The sequence below is a fragment of the Gigantopelta aegis genome, chromosome 3, assembly GCF_016097555.1.
Source record: "Gigantopelta aegis isolate Gae_Host chromosome 3, Gae_host_genome, whole genome shotgun sequence".
Classification (NCBI taxonomy): Eukaryota; Metazoa; Mollusca; class Gastropoda; order Neomphalida; family Peltospiridae; genus Gigantopelta; species Gigantopelta aegis.
In genome coordinates, this window is record NC_054701.1 from 71,648,604 (window position 1) to 71,665,604 (window position 17,001).

Here is a 17,001-nt window from a genome sequence, read left to right on the forward strand (position 1 = left end):
TATTGCTTATGTAATACTTGTAAGGTCAGAAATCAACATATTCTTAAATTTGGCTTTATTTATATCCCATACCCATACAATTAGTATACTGTTGCCATGTTAAGAAGCTGAAACTGATAAAACACTGTATTATCATACTTGATGACATCATCAGTTGGTGATAGTTGTAATAGTTTTGTTTTGTTTAATCATAAATGACACCTCTAGAGTACCGATTAATTAATCATCGGCTATTGATGTCAAACATTTTGTAATTCTGACTTGTAGTCATCGGAGGAAACCTGCTACATTTTTCCTAAAGCAGCAAGGGATCTTTTATAGGCACATTCTCCAACAAGAAAGCTCATACCACAGCTTTTGACTGGTTGTAGTGCACTGGTTGGAACGAGAGAAAAAAAACCCAATCAGTTGAATGAATCCACAGAGGTGGTTTGATACTGTGAGGCAACCACCTCAAGAGAGTACTCAACTGACAGCTAAATCCCACCCCTATTTGTAATAGTTATTTGTATATACAACAAGATCATTTGTTACCAAAAACAATGAACAGTTGAAATTATATAGGAATCACTCTACTGCTTTCTGATTTGCAGACATGACTATGTAAATTTTACTGCCGTCAATAAAACTAAATTAGTGACAGTAAAACATCAGTTAAACAAAAAAACAGCAGGGTTATTCCCCAATTTTATTGTGGACTACAATATGTATCAAATGAAACAAGATGAGAATGTAAGCATACAATGTCTGAAAAGAGGGATGGGTTTTTCTCCCCATCTCTTATAAAACAGTATGACATAGTACAACAGTGTCTTTGCTGCCCTGTAACTTTTTGCATCAAATCCATTATCCATGCTTGTCTAGACTGCAAACCTTCACAGATAGCTTTCACAATGAAAAACATTTTCTCATTCAGCTAACATGACCACAAATGGAGTTTTCTTGTGTGTTGTTTTTTTTTGCACCAGGTTAAGATCAAGCATCTTTCACAAATGTTCTTTACTTCACGTTCCCGTTCTCATAGGTGGGGAAACAAGAATGACTCCATCTCCACGAACAAACAGCATGGGAATTGTTCTCTTTGTAGACTGAAATAAAAATTAAATCAAGGACAGTTGTAAACAAAATCACTTGAGCACATATAACAGTTGACGGCTTTTTCACTGTTAACATTGATCACATATATACTCTTCAAAAAAAGAAACGCAAAAGGGTACAAATGGGTTATAACTCCGATTTTATGTTTCCTACCGGTTCATGCTTTGTGAATATAAGGTCATTGCATGTCCCAAACACATTCCCACGGTTACATTCGATAAAACGCAGCTACTGTACAATAAAGTTCCAAAATGTGAATATTCGCAAAAACGCAGCCACGTGCAAACCATGTCACCACTGCACGTGCGTTGTCTGCACGTGCAACATGAACACCGACAGTATAAAAGTGCAGGGTGTTCGCTTGCCTGGCCTCTGTATCTGGCCGACAGTTGACAATCCAGGACATGCCACGTCTCAGTGAACCGCAGAGAAACAATGCCATCGGCCGACTAGACGCAGGCGAATCCAGAACGGCCGTTGCCAGGGCATTCCATGTGTCCCCAAGCACCATCTCCAGACTGTGGGACCGTTACCAGCAACATGGATCAACACGTGACCTCCCTAGATCCGGTCGACCACGGGTCACTACCCCCGGGCAGGACCGCTACATCCGGGTACGCCACCTTCGGGAACGATTGACTACTGCCACCTCCACAGCCGCAGCAATACCAGGTTTGCGCAGGATATCCGACCAGACCGTACGGAACCGCCTACGTGAGGTAGGAATTCGTGCCAGACGTCCAGTTCGAGGTGTCATCTTAACACCACAACACCGTCGACTCCGACTGCAGTGGTGCCAGATTCATCGACAATGGCCTCAACTGCGATGGAGACAGGTGTGGTTCAGTGACGAGTCCCGATTTCTGCTCCGACGTCATGATGGAAGATGTCGCGTGTATAGGCGTCGTGGTGAACGTTATGCGGCAAACTGCGTGCAGGAAGTGGACAGATTCGGCGGGGGTAGTGTCATGGTGTGGGCAGCCATCTCACACACTGGCAGAACTGACCTGGTCCACGTGCAGGGCAACCTGAATGCACAGGGCTACATTGACCAGATCCTCCGGCCACACATCGTTCCAGTTATGGCCAACGCCAACGCAGTGTTCTAACATGACAACGCCAGGCCTCACACAGCACGTCTCACAACGGCTTTCCTATGGAACAACAACATTAATGTCCTTCCTTGGCCATCGATATCACCGGATTTGAACCCAATTGAGCATCTATGGGACGAGTTGGACCGACGCCTCCGACAGCGACAACCACAGCCCCAGACCCTGCCCGAGCTGGCAGCAGCCTTGTAGGCCGAGTGGGCCACCATCCCCCGGGACGTCATTCGTACTCTGGTTGCTTCAATGGGCAGGCGGTGCCAGGCAGTTGTCAACACACGCGGAGGCCACACCCGGTATTGACTCCAGATGACCTTGACCTTGGTGGTGTGTCCTATCACTTACTCACAATGGACTAGAGTGAATTGTGAACAATCCTGCAACATTTGGTAATTATCGGACTCACCATTCAATAATTAAATCAATTCTCCAAATGTTACGACAATGTGGTTTTGCGTTTCTTCTTTTGAAGAGTATATATACATTTTGTATTAGCATAAATACCTTTTTGAGAGTGAAAAATTGCTCATTTCTGACTTTAAAATATGACATGGCTTTGTTTTTATTACCCACATGGTCTCAAATATACAGGTAATATTTTTTTGATAATGGCAGTGTGCAGATTGCTTCTACAGTCACCCAACTGGCTGGCTTAAAAATTATTATTTTTGGTTGGTTATTCACTTTCATTTATTAATATTTCCATTAATGAGTCGGATTACACATACATTATATGATCAGAAAAATAATTACTTTCTAATACAACCACCATCATATTATTTGTATTGTAAACATTTGGATGTTATGCCATAACGTCACTTACATTGCATTGTGTAATGTACATAAGGTTATGACATAATGATCGACAGCTTTGTTGTCATCAGAGGGTTTTTTTTCCATGATTAAAAACCAGTTATTTGTCCCTCGTGAATGGATCTTGTAAAATCCTTTCCAAAGGCTTGGTTTCACAACATTCATTCACTAGGGACAGATAAATTGTAATTCCTCATAGCTCGTTAATTATTCTCCAATTAATTTACATGCACCGATGTTTGCTAAATCAAAACTTCTATTTTCTAAAATATGTTCTTTAAGGTGTTCTTAAACAGTCATGTTTCTTTCTTTCATGTACAAAGATTAACTACACTTGGGGTAATAACCTTATAGATCTCTTCGTAGGTTTCCTCGTCAATCTCCACTGTAGTAACGGTCTCCTCTACATCCCCCAGGATCATATTCAGATGCTGATCGTAAGCCTAAAATGATGTCAAATCATATTTATAAACAACAACACAATCGCAACTTAGAGGTGTTTCCATTTGCCAAAATTATCCAATTTGGCACTTTAAAAATCTTAGTAGAAAATTCAGACTAGATTAGTGACTAAATGCAAGTGGAGTGTAGTAAGAAAATTATTAAGTTTAGAGAGACTGTCCCAAGGTTCTGACCAATACAATCTTTATAATCACTAAAATTAAATACCATGTTTGTATATTCAATGTTTCTGATCATCCTCAAAGGTCGTAGTAGCCCAACTGGAGTTTGTATGTATGAAAACATTGTATATAATAGGAAGATGTTTTCATTAGATAATAGATATGTCAACATCTACTGACTTGAGTTAACCCTTTCTTATTCTTACATGAAGTCTACCACGTAGTTCTCTATCATTCCTCATCTTCACATAGATTCTTTCATCCAGACTGAGTCGAATCAAATCCAGGGGCTCTTCCACAGTTTGGATTGGAACTTGCTGTTGGAAAAAGAAATTTTAAAAATATGTGAAAAAATTACTTCACGTTAACTTGCAAACATGGGACATATCATGACAACTATGACAATTAAACTTTTAGCTTTTTTCATCAGTTGGCACTTCCAAGTTTAAAAAAAAAGAAGAAAAAAAGAGTAAATTTTGCCACAAAATGTTCAAGGAAAGACTTTCGAACATTCCTGCATGCATGCTAATACTATCACTAACCTTAACCCTAAACCTAAGCCTGAATGAACTGACAAATTGCCCTACTCTAGTGGCGTCATTAACCAAACCAATGTTTCTTCCTGTTATTTTACCCTAGAATGGGTGGAGCCCCTCGATCTCGCCCAACGTCTATCTCGCCCAAGACGAGATAGCCGTAAATCCCATTTCCTATTGGGCAAAGTCGCCGTACATATTATATTTAAACGGAAAGGATAAACAATGCTTAAAGGAAAGGTGTAGGCTGGCTCTAATGCCAAATTAAACAAATATGGAGCCTAAAATGAAGAATGATGCAATAAAATGTTTAATATGTTAACGGGTTTAGGATTAATTGACAATATTAACACGGTTTCTATTTTACGCGCATGGATAAAATAACTACGCGAAAAGCCGCGTGCATTGGCTGTGACGTAGCACGTGAACAGCCAGCCAGTAAACAATATGTGAAACCATGTGCTTTTTGATAGATTTGTTTACATTAGCGCTTTGATCAATGGCTTACCAACCGTTTATGTTTGAGCCCGAACGTTCCGAACATGATAGTGAGTCGGACTTCGACATAGGATTATCTTCAGGCGATGAATTGGAAGAAAATGTCGAAAATATTGCGCGATTGGGAAACCGAGATTGGTGTTTGTGTGGCAACTGCAGACCAATGGACACGGTAAAAGAAAGTATCTGTTGTTTAGAAGTAGACCAAATCGGCGACAAAATGCAAACCACCAACTTGCAGTGCATTCTAGAACATTATGATTTCCCGATTATATGTTTGTATCCAGAAGTGCTCAGGACAGCCCTCGTAGCCAGAGCCGACATACGACGCGATGACTACACAGAACCAGTACCAAATAGGTATGTAGCTTACTATGGTCCGTACCACAGGGAACGCCCTTTTTCATACTATACAATTTACTACAAGTTATTTATTTCTGAACCGATTGGTTTGTAAATTTGCACACAAAAATAGTAAAAAAAAATGTTATTTTTAAAATGCTTTTACCTTTCTTCTTAGGTCAAACCAAACAGCAATTACTGAATTAGCCCCATTTTTGTTTTAAATTCAAATTTTGGTACATTTCCTTGAAAATTATTAAAATGTGGTCGATTTATGTAATCTTTTATTACTTAAAGACTAAATATGTGCTTTACATACATTTTTATATACTAATTTATTGTGAAACATCTATATTGACCTTGTAACACCGGAGCCTGGCGATCTCGCCCTGTGTCGATGTCGCCCGGGGCGACTTCGCCAGGACTTATTTTCATCGTTAGGCGAAGTTATCATACATATTAGACTTGCTAGAAGACATATATTACAACATATATTATAGTATATATCTACTGTCATTATCAGCATGTTTTTGTGCCAAAACTACAGGGTTATACCACTTATACTACTAGTTTTGTGTTGGGACACGCTGTGGCGAGATCGCCATATTTACTTCCGTGTTGCATGTCTGTTTAGCGAAGTCGCCAGTACATTATAACTCAACAATATTCAAGTTACAAGCTGTTTTATGTTTACTTCATTAAGTAAATACATGTGCAGTAGTCATGTTTTGATTTTCTTGTTGTAAAATGTAATACATTGGTAGTTTACATTTCTGACGATTTCACTTGCAAGCCGGGGCGAGATCGCCAGGATTTTCCAACGGAGCCTGGCGATCTCGCCCCGTGTCGATTTTGTTTTTTCTTGTTTAAGTTTACAGTTTATTATAATAAATACACGTAAAGTACACATTTATGGTTTGTTTCATCATGTAATGTAACATTTTTTTAAGTTTACATTTCTTATTATTTCACTTTTTCAGGCTGTGGCGAGATCGTCAGGATTTTCTCAGTGTAGCATTTTTATGTTGGTGAAGTTGTCACACGTTACTACGCAACTATTTGTCATAAGTGCACACTTTGATGTTCAATTTGGTATAATAAATATATGAACAAGACAACATTCATTTATTGTTTTGTTTTTATTGAACAGAAACAGAGTGTTTTGTGACAACATAGTTCTTTCGCCGAAGATTATGTACCCATATATACTTTGGTACGTTTTCTCTCTCGCCTGTATTGAGTAATACCCAATGCCTTTGACCCTTCTTGAGTCATTACTACAGTTGACAGCTGCACAAAGGACCATTTTCCATTCATAGAAACGCGATTTCTCGCGAACAAAGATGTAATAACAATTAACTTAATCGATGATAAGAGCTTCCATTATGCGGCCATTACGTGTTTTCCCCACATGGCTGTTTCACCTGTGACGTCACGCATGACTGTTGTAGTGTTACAAAAAGAAGAGTTCCGTTTTTTACTTTCGTACACGGTTGAGCTCGTTTTTAAATATAAATATATATTTTTTTAATTTATATATATTTTTCCCTTATACTTTGTAAGGCTATTAATCCATTTTATATGAAGCCCTGTACGCTCCAGTACCCCTTTAAAATGTTTATATGACTAAAATTAATTAATGTATAGACTTATTCTCATTTAGTGTACTCAATATTCGTGCGTCATGTCATTTCAACAGAAAATAATGATATTTAGCGTGCTCACGCGCTGCGCGAGATTTGCATCTGTCAGAATAAAAGATAAATGTCAAATGTCACCAATACCAAAATGTCCACTTCCAAAAATTGCACTTAATGTTATGTCAAACATTAATTAACTATGAGTGTCATGGATAATCAACAAATAGCTTACCAAATATCGTTGATTATCATACATTTTAACTACAGAATGGTACATATTATAATATTAATAAATCAAATATAAATTTCGTTATTATTGTGTACAATTATACATGTCATTTAGGCCTAATACTGTTCACCTTTATAATGCACTGCTGGTGGGCTTACAGCTCAAAGATAAATACAGATTGAATTATAATTTACTGATTAAAGTTAACGGTCCTTTGGCATTCAAATATAGTCATTACAACAGTTAATGTTTTTATAATTTACGGATTAACGTTAACGGTCAATCGCCTTAACAACTCTTCTGTTATTCCGTTAATACAGTCCAATAGCTAATTGGCTACCATGCACATAGTTGTTATAATATGAAATGTGTTAACACATTAACGGGTATAAAATAATGCCCCAAAATAGGCAGACCTCATTCGCATTCGAATATTGCTAGATATTTCCGTTAAACGCATTTCGTTCGTTAGAAAATTTCTCTAAGAATGTCTGTCAATAGTTCTTGTTCGGCCGTGTCAGGAGGGCTTGTTGTGAAAACTGTTTTAATATATGTGGACCGAAACCATTTTACAATTATTATTATGACTTAATTAAAAAAAAATATATTTCAGCTTGAAACAAGTATCCATAATCCAGTCAACAACGTCATGCACACATTAATTGATTTTAATAATATATACATTTTAAACATAATTAATACAATCTAGTTACATCATAACCAGCTTCTACACAGAAGTAAAACATGTCAGAGATCTCGCCCAATTTCGCCAAGGTGTAAACATAAACTAACACAATCATCAATGAAAAACATTTTTAAAAACCCCCACACCAACATGCAGTATGCACTGAATCAGAATAAGTCTATACATTAATTAATTTTAATAATATAAACATTCTAAACAGTGCCAATCCTTTATAAAATGTACGGCGATTTTGCCCAGTAGGAAATAGGATTTACGGCTATCTCGTCACGGGCGAGATCGACTGGCGAAATCGACGTACTTCGAATGGGTTATCTCCCCTTGGTTTCGTTTCAAAAACGTTTCACATTGCACAGCTAGAAAATTCAATACGTGTTCACACTGGCCCTAAACTTATGTTCAAAACTTAAAATGATTAGTGATTTTTACAGTTAGTATGTTAAGCAACCACAAAGTGCTATTTAAAAAAACAACAAATGTACATGTTCACCTGTTCACTATCATCCGCCATTATATTTATATTTAAATGAAGCTTCTTGAAAAATATGCTTTCGTATTTTGAATTATAGTAATGAAAACAGAAACTGTTATCCCTTGTTATATAAATAATTCCAGAAAGTACTATTACATACAACTATTATGAATATTCCTTAAATGTTTTAATACACCTCGTTTTTGTGAAAAATATGCGAAACTAAAAGATTTAGAGTGGTACTTTCAAGTTACAAGTTTCAAAGTAGATGAACTTGGACCAGGTAGAAACAAATTGCATTGCGTTGTTAATAATGACAGTATTTTGGGATGACTTATAAGTAGTTTTATTTTTAATACAGTATTATACAGATAGTAACATGTATGTTTCAGGATTTGAACACATACTTCATATGAATCCGAGTCGTTTCGCTCTTATTCCTATTCGACCCCCGAGTCGTTTCGCCCTTATTCCCGAGTCATTTCGTTCTCTATTATGAGTCGTTTCGCCCCTATTGTATTGGGGGTGGTACTAGTATGCAAAATTAGGTATATAAAAATAATTTTACCCATAATTTTGTCGTAATAGTCACCTAACAGGAAACAAGGTTGTAGACTTAAACGTAAAAGTCCGAAACAAAATGTTGCAATCTAATTTAATTAAAATTAGCTCCACTATTACATGTGGATCTAACACCAGCCAGTTGGAACCAATTAAAACCTTACTTGCAGAATCCTGCCAGTGATTTAAAAACAATTTGAAAACATTCCGAATCATCCTGAGGGTATACAACATGTTTCGTGTGAATTACGAATGCCTTAAAACATGTTTTATTTTATAAAATAAATAATTTGTAATGTAAAAATGAAGATGATTTAGTTAGTTTTTTTATTATAAATAAATAAAAAAAAATTAATCTAAAATTGAAGACTGATAACCTATCCCGTACGTATTGGTATGGTTCGCTGTACTGTGGCCACTAAAATAGACTCACCCGATATTTTTAGAATTTGTATGCTCCCAAATAACGTTATAAAAGGCGAAGTGTGATTGGTCAATATTTAAATTATTATTTATAGACTAAATGTTACCTGGACATTGGGGACTACGCAGTGTTGTTAGCAATCCGATTAAAATTAGTTCTACTGGTCTAAATAAGGCATTTGTAATTCACATGAAACATATCGTATACCCTCAGGATAATTCGGAATGTTTTCAAATTATTTTTAAATCACTGGCAGGATTCTGCAAGGAAGGTTTTGATTGGTGGACATGAGCTCCAACTGGCTGGTGTTAGATCCATATGTAATAGTGGAGCTAATTTTAATTAGATTGAAAATGTTGACAACTACAATTAATTGCTCCTACCTTTATTTTTCGTTAGATTTTACCCACATTTTGTCCAGACAGAAATCTTGAAATGACACAGGGCGATTGGGAATAAGGACGAAACCGACCTGATACCGACACGTACCCATTTGCAACTAGAGTCACGTAATTTTTTTTATTCATCATTCACAATCAACATGTAGGTATTCCCTACATAAACATTAGGGCGAAATGACACGGGGTCGATCAGGAATAAGGGCGAAACGACCTGATACCCTTCATATAGTCATCTTACTAAAAAAAAAATCAATTCTGATGGAAGCATGCCATTGCTGATGATTTGGGACATTGGCAGTGGCACTGCGTCAGTGCGTGCATGTGGGGGGGGGGGGGGGGGGGGGGGGGGGGAAGTCTGCAAGTGACTACTAGCCTGTACTGTTTTTATGTTAAAATGTACAACGAAATGGTGTCTAAAATGCTCACCAACAAAGTGTGCGTCTGAGTGACCAAAATCTGTTCCCAAAGACCTTTTGTTTCAAGATTACTTCGGCTTTTCTTGTTTACTCATAATATTAAATGTATATAACACCAACCTTTTGCTCTAAAACCAGTTTATAGCGTGTCTTGTTTTGCCCTTGATTCCTGTTCGTACGCAGTTGTTTCATTCTGAAAGTGAGTCAGTTTGCCCTGAGACCTACCATACATGCCCGCCAGCAAAAACAATGATATTATCTGTATGACTGTGCTTATATTGTGCTCAGTAGTTATCCCATAAGGAATTAAATCTTACACAATAAATATAACATGTCAGTGGTAACTTTGTTATATAAAATTTTGACATGTGTGAAGTTAAAGGGGACAGACCCTAGTTTCAACCCGTGAAAATCCATATGCACCAAGTTTGGTTATTCTACAAACATTTAAAGGGACAGACCCTAGTTTCAACCCGTGAAAATGAACAGTAAGTTTAGTTCATTTGCAGACCGGTCTGTAAAACATTTGAATAAAGTTACAATTGAGTGAAACATGAGTCTGTGACTTTGAAATGGTGAAATACCCTCTTAAAATAGACTAAAACGTGACTCCATAACTTTCTTCTCAAGACGCACATGCATTTTTTAAACAATATAAGAAATACATTTTGTGATATTAATAACACCAGGATTATTCAAAAATACAGAAACAGATAATATAAGCAATAAAATCTAAGTAAAGTGTGATTTCAGTTATCAAAAACGACTCTACTATAGTACTGTCGGAAATAGAATAAAAATGATTTTCGTCGATTATTTCTTACATATTAAACTGACAAGTAAATATTTTGTAAATATCTATTTAATGACAGTCTACCTAATTGAGCATTTACTTGTTTGGGCACTCATTGATGTTCAAGGTGGTGTTTACTCTTGAAATTTAAAAAAAAATGTCAGTAAACAGGTGATTTGTGCACTTTATTGGAACAGACTATAACAAATTTGTCAATATGTGTCAATTTCATTGCTGTTACAATATGTGAGGGACTGTTTCTGATGATGGTTTACCCCTATCCCTCTCCAAAACTAAATATTTGTAGTCATTTATAAGTAACTTTTTAGCAAAACTGCCAAGAACCATTATGAGTGATCCATTTTCCCGGAATTAAAGGTGCTATCTCAATGTTGCACAATGACAGCTATTGCAAATCATTTTTTTTTTATATATATAAAATTTTGATTTAATATTTAAAGAAGACACCTTTAACAATATGCTCATAAATGATTATAGGAAATAATTTTATCTACTGGTAAAAAATACATTTTTATTGGAGAATCTTTATCACAGCTCGCACATAACTATGATATAGTATGTTTAAATTGTTGCAAGATTGTGTAAATTTCTAATGTACTTATATTGAATTTATATTCAATAAATATGCTTGTCATAATTAATAATTTATGCGGCAATTCAAAATAATTAGTTAACTTGCAGTTTTAAATTAAAAGTTTGTTTATGGGTAAATGAAATTGACACACATTGATCAAAATGTGTTATAGTCTGTTCCAATAAAGGTCACAAATCTGATATCTTTAGTTTAATTTCAAGAGTAAACACTATCTTGTACATCAATGAGAGCCCAAACAAGTAAATGCTAAATTAGGTAGAGTATTATTGAATGGGTATTTACAAAATATTTACTTGTCAGTTTAATATGAAAGAAATAATCGACGAAAATCATTTTTATTCTATTTCCGACAGTACTTTAGTAAAAAATATGCCTTAGTGTTTAAAAACTAGGGTTATGTCACTTTAAGTAGATCAAAGTGATACGAAATGATGATATGTAGTAATCTACCTTTTGTGTTTCAAAACCAGAAACATATTGATTTGTAAAAATTTATTTTGTAAGAAAAAAGTGATTAAAACAAAAAAATGTCTTCATATCTTATAGTTATATGACATTCATACATGTACATCATACTACATGTAGCCATAATTTTAGTTAATTGAAAAACCCCCAAAAAACCTGTGCTAATGCTTGACTAGAATTATTATAAAGTTTGATGGTTTTACATACATGTAGTTCACTTATGTGTTCAAATCTGATATTTTAGACTATGCAGAGAACTTCTAAACTGGAGTATTCAAACAGCTCGGTTGTTGAATCAACATGGAAGCGACGACACTCATTCAGAGCAGCAAGAATTGCAATGATATCTACCATCATTATCACGTTCCTCATATTCATCATTTACATAGACATGTGAGATGAATTTAAGTTTATTTTGTTTTTAAAATAGACAATTTATACATTCATAAACCATGATAAAGTCTTCGCCAGGAAAGGCGAATGATCACTACTGCTTTTCACCACACTTGCCAGGAAAGTTTTAGGCATGGGTCGAAATACTGGAGTCCCGACCAATTTTGCCAGTCCACATCACTGGACAGGCAATTATTTTACGTTTGTATCCACACATTAGGCAATTATTTTACGTTTGTATCCACACATTAGTTTGAGTGAATCATATTTAGTCCAGTAGGTTTTGATTCAGGGCCCCGTTCCACGAAGCGACCTTAGCCCTAAGATCATCTTAAGTACATAGCTACTTTAGGCATTTAGGTGATCTTAGGGCTTTGATAGCTTCGTGGAACGGGGCCCTGGCCGACATAATTTATAGGATAAAATATATGTTGATTGTGTCAAAGAGACTATTAAAAAGATTAAATGTTAATATGCCATTCCAGTATATAACGCAGAAAACATTGAATCAATTTTGAATGAAAGTATACAATTCACAATTAACGATCAATTATTTTTAGAAGTATTATTAATGGAAATAAGGGGAAAAACAATTTCGTATTCAACATTTAAGAAAAAATCAGAAAATACGTTAGAATTAAAATTTAGTGAAGAAATACAGGTGTTAGAAGAAGATGAAAATAATACAAATTCTGACTTACTAGAAGCAAAAAGAAATGAACTAAAAGAAATTCGAAGGAAGAAGTTAAAAGGGAAATTCATTAGATCTAGAGCAAAATGGATAGAAGAAGGCGAGAAGCCTACTAAATACTTTTGTAATTTAGAATCGAGGAACTACAATAGCAAATTTATTTCCAAAATAGAATTAGATAACGGTAATGTAATAACAGAACAAACAAAAATCTTAGAGGAAACTAAAAAATTCTATGAAAACTTATACTCTAAACGAAATCCATCTACTGGCGATAACTTCAAAAATATTAATAATATTAATGCAAATAAACTATCAGATGCAGTAGCAGAAGGCTTAGAAGGAGAAATAAAATATAATGAAGCACTAGAATGTCTTAAAAATATGAAAAACAATAAAAGCCCTGGTTCAGATGGTTTTACGGCTGAATTTTTAAAATTCTTTTGGATTGACCTAGGTCGCTTTATTATTAGATCTCTTAATTATAGTTATAATATAAATGAAATGTCCAACACTCAAAAATTAGGAATTATTACTTGTATACCGAAATTAAATAAACCAAAACAGTTTAAAAAAAATTGGCATCCTATTACTTTATTAAACTGTATATACAAAATAGCTTCAGGATGCATAGCCAATAGAATAAAAACAGTACTTGATACAATTATTGCTAAAGATCAAACTGGTTTTATCAAAGGCAGGTATATTGGTGAAAATATATGATTAATATTTGACATAATGGACTATACAGAAAGACAAAAAATACCAGGTATGTTGGTTTTGGTAGATTTCGAAAAAGCCTTCAACTCGGTTTCCTGGGATTTTATTGAACAAACACTAGGTATTTTTAACTTTAAATATTCAATAAAAAAGTGGATAAATACTCTTTATAAAATTTCTGTGTCGCGAATATTACAAAATGGGTTTCTATCAGAAAGTTTTAAGTTAGAAAGGGGTTGTAGGCAAGGCGATCCACTATCCCCCTATATTTTTATGATATGTGCTGAAATTCTAGCAATATTAATCAGAAATTCAAAGGATATTAAAGGAATACATATTGATGGGGAAGAATACCTTCTATCTCAATATGCAGATGATACCACCTTTATTTTAGACGGATCACCCAGTCCCTGGACAGTACTTTAAGTGTATTAAACATGTATGCAGATGTTTCTGGTTTGAAAATAAATTACTCGAAATCGAAAATTATATGAATAGGAAGTAAGAAATTCTCAAAAGAGGTCTTTCATCCATCAAAATGGAAGCTAGAATAGGGAGCTGAAACTTTTAGTATATTAGGAATAAACGTTTCTTTAAATATGCAACAAATGATTGATAAAAATTATGAATATAAAATATTGGAAATGAAGAAATCTATGAAACAGTGGTCAACAAGAAAATTAACCGTTTTGGGTAGAATTATTGTGGTAAAATAGCTTGTAATACCCAAAATAACGCATTTACTTATTTCTTTACCAAATCCACCGGAAAGAATATTAAAACAAATAAATAAATTACTTTTGAATTTTGTATCGCAAAACAAACCTGACCAGATAAAAAGAACAATACTAGTGCAAGATTATGAAAAAGGTGGGCTTAAAATGATAGATATTATACATTTCTCTACAGCATTAAAACTGACTTGGATAAAAAGACTGTTTGGGTCAAATTCTAAATTGGCAAATATTTTTCAGTCTTAACAGGTTTAACAACCAGAGACTTAGTTATACAAGATGATTTTTTAATTCAGCTTAGGATAAAGAAAAAAAAAAAAATGTTTTGGAAGGATGTATTAAATAGTTGGATTTTATTTCAACAAAAATTAACATTTCAAAATGAAGAAGAAATTCTAAGTTTGAAAATAGACAGAAAACCTATATTATATAAGAATTTCATTGAAAAAGGTGTTATATTTTTATATGATTTACTAGATAGCCAAGGGCAGTTTATGGATTATAACACTTTTAATGCAAAATATAATATACGATCAATTTTTTTTAGAATATGCGTCTTTAATATGTGCAATCAAATTATTTATACAAAACAAAACAAATTTAAATAAACAAACATACAAAGTGCCTAAACATCCAGTATTTCCTTCGAAAATAAAGCTTTTTGCGAAAAACAAATCGGGAAGTAGAGAAATATATAAAGTACTGAATAATGCTACTGTAGTTCCTATATCACAATTGAAATATTCTTGTGAAGGATGCTGTTTTCCTACTTCAAAATGGGCAAAGTATTATAGTCTTCCATTTATGATTTTGAAAGACCCAACTCTACTATGATTTCAGTACCAAATTTTACATAGGATTATACCTACAAATTAGTTTTTATATAAAATAAAGTATATTGCTTCCAGTACTTGTAACTTTTGTAATCAGCAACCAGAAACATTGCAACACTTGTTTTATGATTGCCCTAAAGTCAGTGAACTTTGGAAAACTATAGAACAATGGTTACAGCAAAAAGACGAATATATTCAGCTTGATAAAAGTATGGTTCTATTCGGCAGCATACATACAAATCATAAATTTGTGAATTGGCTTATTGTCAATGTAAAGCATTATATATACAGAACAAAACTTCAAAAGAATATACTTCATATAACTGGAATTAAAAATGTAATTACAGATAAATTACAAATAGAGAAATACATACTCTATAAAAACTGTTCACATAAAGAGTTTGATGAAAACGAGTCTAGAAAATTAAACTTAGCCTTAATAGTTAAAAATAACTCCAATATAAGACACATACTGTTGGTGGGTTTTTTTTGTAACCTAAAAGCCAATAACGTTTGTTTCTATATTTGGAAATATGGATTTTTCTTTTCTTCTTTTCTCTCTGTCTATCTGTTTAATTTCTTTTTTATTATATATTTAGTCTGTCATTAATTTTGTGCTCCAAATTTGACTGTTTCAATTAACTAGTAATTTTATTGAATGCACTTTATATTTATGTATCTATTGTTAGATAATGATTTCAGGGCCCCAACCCTGACATTATCAATATATAAATATCTGGGACAATAAATATATTTAAAAAAAAAAAAATAATAATAATAATAATAATATTATTAGCTGTGTTTAAAAAAAATCAATCTTTAATCTTTAAAATGTAATTATGATGGCAATATTTGGTGTATTCTGTTTAATGTAGTGGTTGTTTATAAACAGCATGTCAAAAATCAACTCAGCAGTTTTGTCCACTACTGTATGTCTGGTTTTGTCATAAGATATAGTAAAAAATATGGTTTAGTTTTTCTGTGAGTTCATATAAAATAAAATATTCAATGTTTAAAAAAAAAAAAAGTAAGTTAAAAGAATTTGATGAGTTCGAAGCCATTTACAATTAATGTACCAAAATTTCCTTGAGCGTACAAACCATACTTTAATTTTTGGTACCCACTCCCTCTTAATTAAATGCTGTTCAGAAATGTTGATTTTGTGCTTAATTTTAATTCAGTCAAACCTACTTGTACTTGTATACATGTATACATGTGTTAAGTGGCGACCAGACATGCATATAGGTGATGTACACAGGCAGTGTTTCTGCCAAAAAGAAATTTTAGGGTATGGCGCTATGGAATTGAATGCAACCATGGTCAACGGGATATGGGGGACCTCTCCCACAAAGAAAATGGGTTACATTTAGGGCTAGGGTTAAGAAAATCATACAGTAATTATAAGAGTCATTAATTTTGTCAAAATGTTAACTTAAAAAATTAAAATTTGGGTATGGCGCCATACCCATTTTACCCTCTGGCAGAAACCCTGACAGATAGTGTTGAAATTTGCCACTTTGTTGTTTAATAGGTCATTAAGCTTTACATTCTGCATACTCAAACAATCAGTGTATTTCAAAAATGTTATTAACAAATTGTGGACACTTTCAGCGTCACTGTAACTAGTATGTACAGTGTGTTCGGGTTAGGTCATTCATCAGTTAAGCAAATATCATGTAACCGATTTTACAGTTTCCTAGGTAAAAATCATGTGAATGCACTTCTAACATTTTAAAAATATTGTGACCTTGCCTCTGTTGATAACATGAAATATGATATGTTATATGACTATTATCTGTGTGTGTTGATCAAACTGTATTTCTTTAGGTGCTATGGAACAGTTAGTGGTTACTTGGATGTTTCTCACCCCATCCTCTGGTACCTTGGTAAG

At 34.1% G+C, this 17,001-nt stretch overlaps 3 protein-coding genes across 3 annotated transcripts in view; 2 read left to right on the forward strand and 1 right to left on the reverse strand.

The window, feature by feature from the left end:
* Positions 1–674: 674 nt before the first annotated feature.
* Positions 675–8,128, reverse strand: LOC121369025 (U6 snRNA-associated Sm-like protein LSm3). The gene is made up of 4 exons (XM_041493831.1): positions 8,082–8,128; positions 3,850–3,960; positions 3,368–3,463; positions 675–1,088 (listed from the first exon to the last, which is right to left on the reverse strand). The coding sequence occupies exons 1-4, from the start codon at positions 8,100–8,102 to the stop codon at positions 1,005–1,007; spliced, it is 312 nt and encodes a 103-aa protein (XP_041349765.1). The 5' UTR covers positions 8,103–8,128; the 3' UTR covers positions 675–1,004.
* Positions 4,376–6,134, forward strand: LOC121369024. Its single transcript, XM_041493830.1, has 2 exons — positions 4,376–5,037; positions 6,000–6,134. The coding sequence occupies exons 1-2, from the start codon at positions 4,679–4,681 to the stop codon at positions 6,049–6,051; spliced, it is 411 nt and encodes a 136-aa protein (XP_041349764.1). The 5' UTR covers positions 4,376–4,678; the 3' UTR covers positions 6,052–6,134.
* Positions 8,129–8,305: 177 nt separating the features above from the next.
* LOC121369023 (transmembrane protein 209-like) overlaps positions 8,306–17,001 on the forward strand; it is a 28,836-nt gene continuing 20,140 nt past the window's right edge. Inside the window, exons 1-3 of the mRNA XM_041493829.1 lie at positions 8,306–8,346; positions 11,984–12,132; positions 16,938–16,996. Coding sequence (XP_041349763.1) covers positions 8,332–8,346; positions 11,984–12,132; positions 16,938–16,996 — 223 coding nt within the window. The 5' untranslated portion in view covers positions 8,306–8,331. The remainder of the gene's footprint in view (positions 8,347–11,983; positions 12,133–16,937; positions 16,997–17,001) is intronic.